General features: G+C 59.5%; 1 protein-coding gene across 1 annotated transcript in view; it reads right to left on the reverse strand.

Moving 5' to 3' along the window:
• The window catches only part of LEPREL4 (leprecan-like 4), a gene marked incomplete at its 5' end in the record, with an annotated part of 1,361 nt that extends 1,112 nt beyond the window's left edge, over nt 1-249 (reverse strand). The window contains one exon of the mRNA XM_009075427.1: nt 100-249. Coding sequence (XP_009073675.1) covers nt 100-249 — 150 coding nt within the window. The remainder of the gene's footprint in view (nt 1-99) is intronic.
• Nucleotides 250-627: the final 378 nt, after the last annotated feature.

Here is a 627-nt window from a genome sequence, read left to right on the forward strand (position 1 = left end):
TACCACTTAGGAGAGCCACTTCCCACGGGAACTGGCAGGACCAGGCATGCACCCAGCCCTGGGAGCCCCTCTCCTGCCCCAGCCCCATCCCTTCCTCACCTCGTAGGGCTGAGCCTCCAGGTCAACCAGGTATTCATCCACATCCAGCATCGTCTTGTAATAGTTCAGGTACCTCAAGGTCATCTCATGCTTGGGGTTCTTCTGCAGGAAGGTATGGGCAGCAGACACTGCTTTCTCGATCTTATTTGACTGGGGAGGGAGGGAGAGGTGATGCAGAGACCTGCTGTGGGCCAAGCACCCAGCCAGACCCCTGTGCTGCAGGGCAGAGAGCTGCTCCTTAGGGGAACAGCCCCATACCCACAGTGCCTGCCCCGAGCCCGATCCTCCCCTGGCAGCGATGGACTGACAGGATCCAGGAACATGGACACTGCAGGTAACTCCAGACACATCAACCTCCTTGCTGTGCCCGTGGTGGGTACGGGGACAGCTCGGCCACTCATGGAACCCCAGATCCAGACAGGAGTGATCCACGTGGTGTGGGTTTGATTCACGCATCAGCTCTTCTCCAGCACTGCCACCAGCCCGGGCCAGTCCCCCCTACTGCTTTATGAGCTCTTGGGTTGCAGC

Source organism: Acanthisitta chloris, unplaced genomic scaffold, assembly GCF_000695815.1.
Source record: "Acanthisitta chloris isolate BGI_N310 unplaced genomic scaffold, ASM69581v1 scaffold26975, whole genome shotgun sequence".
In the NCBI taxonomy this organism is placed as follows: domain Eukaryota; kingdom Metazoa; phylum Chordata; class Aves; order Passeriformes; family Acanthisittidae; genus Acanthisitta; species Acanthisitta chloris.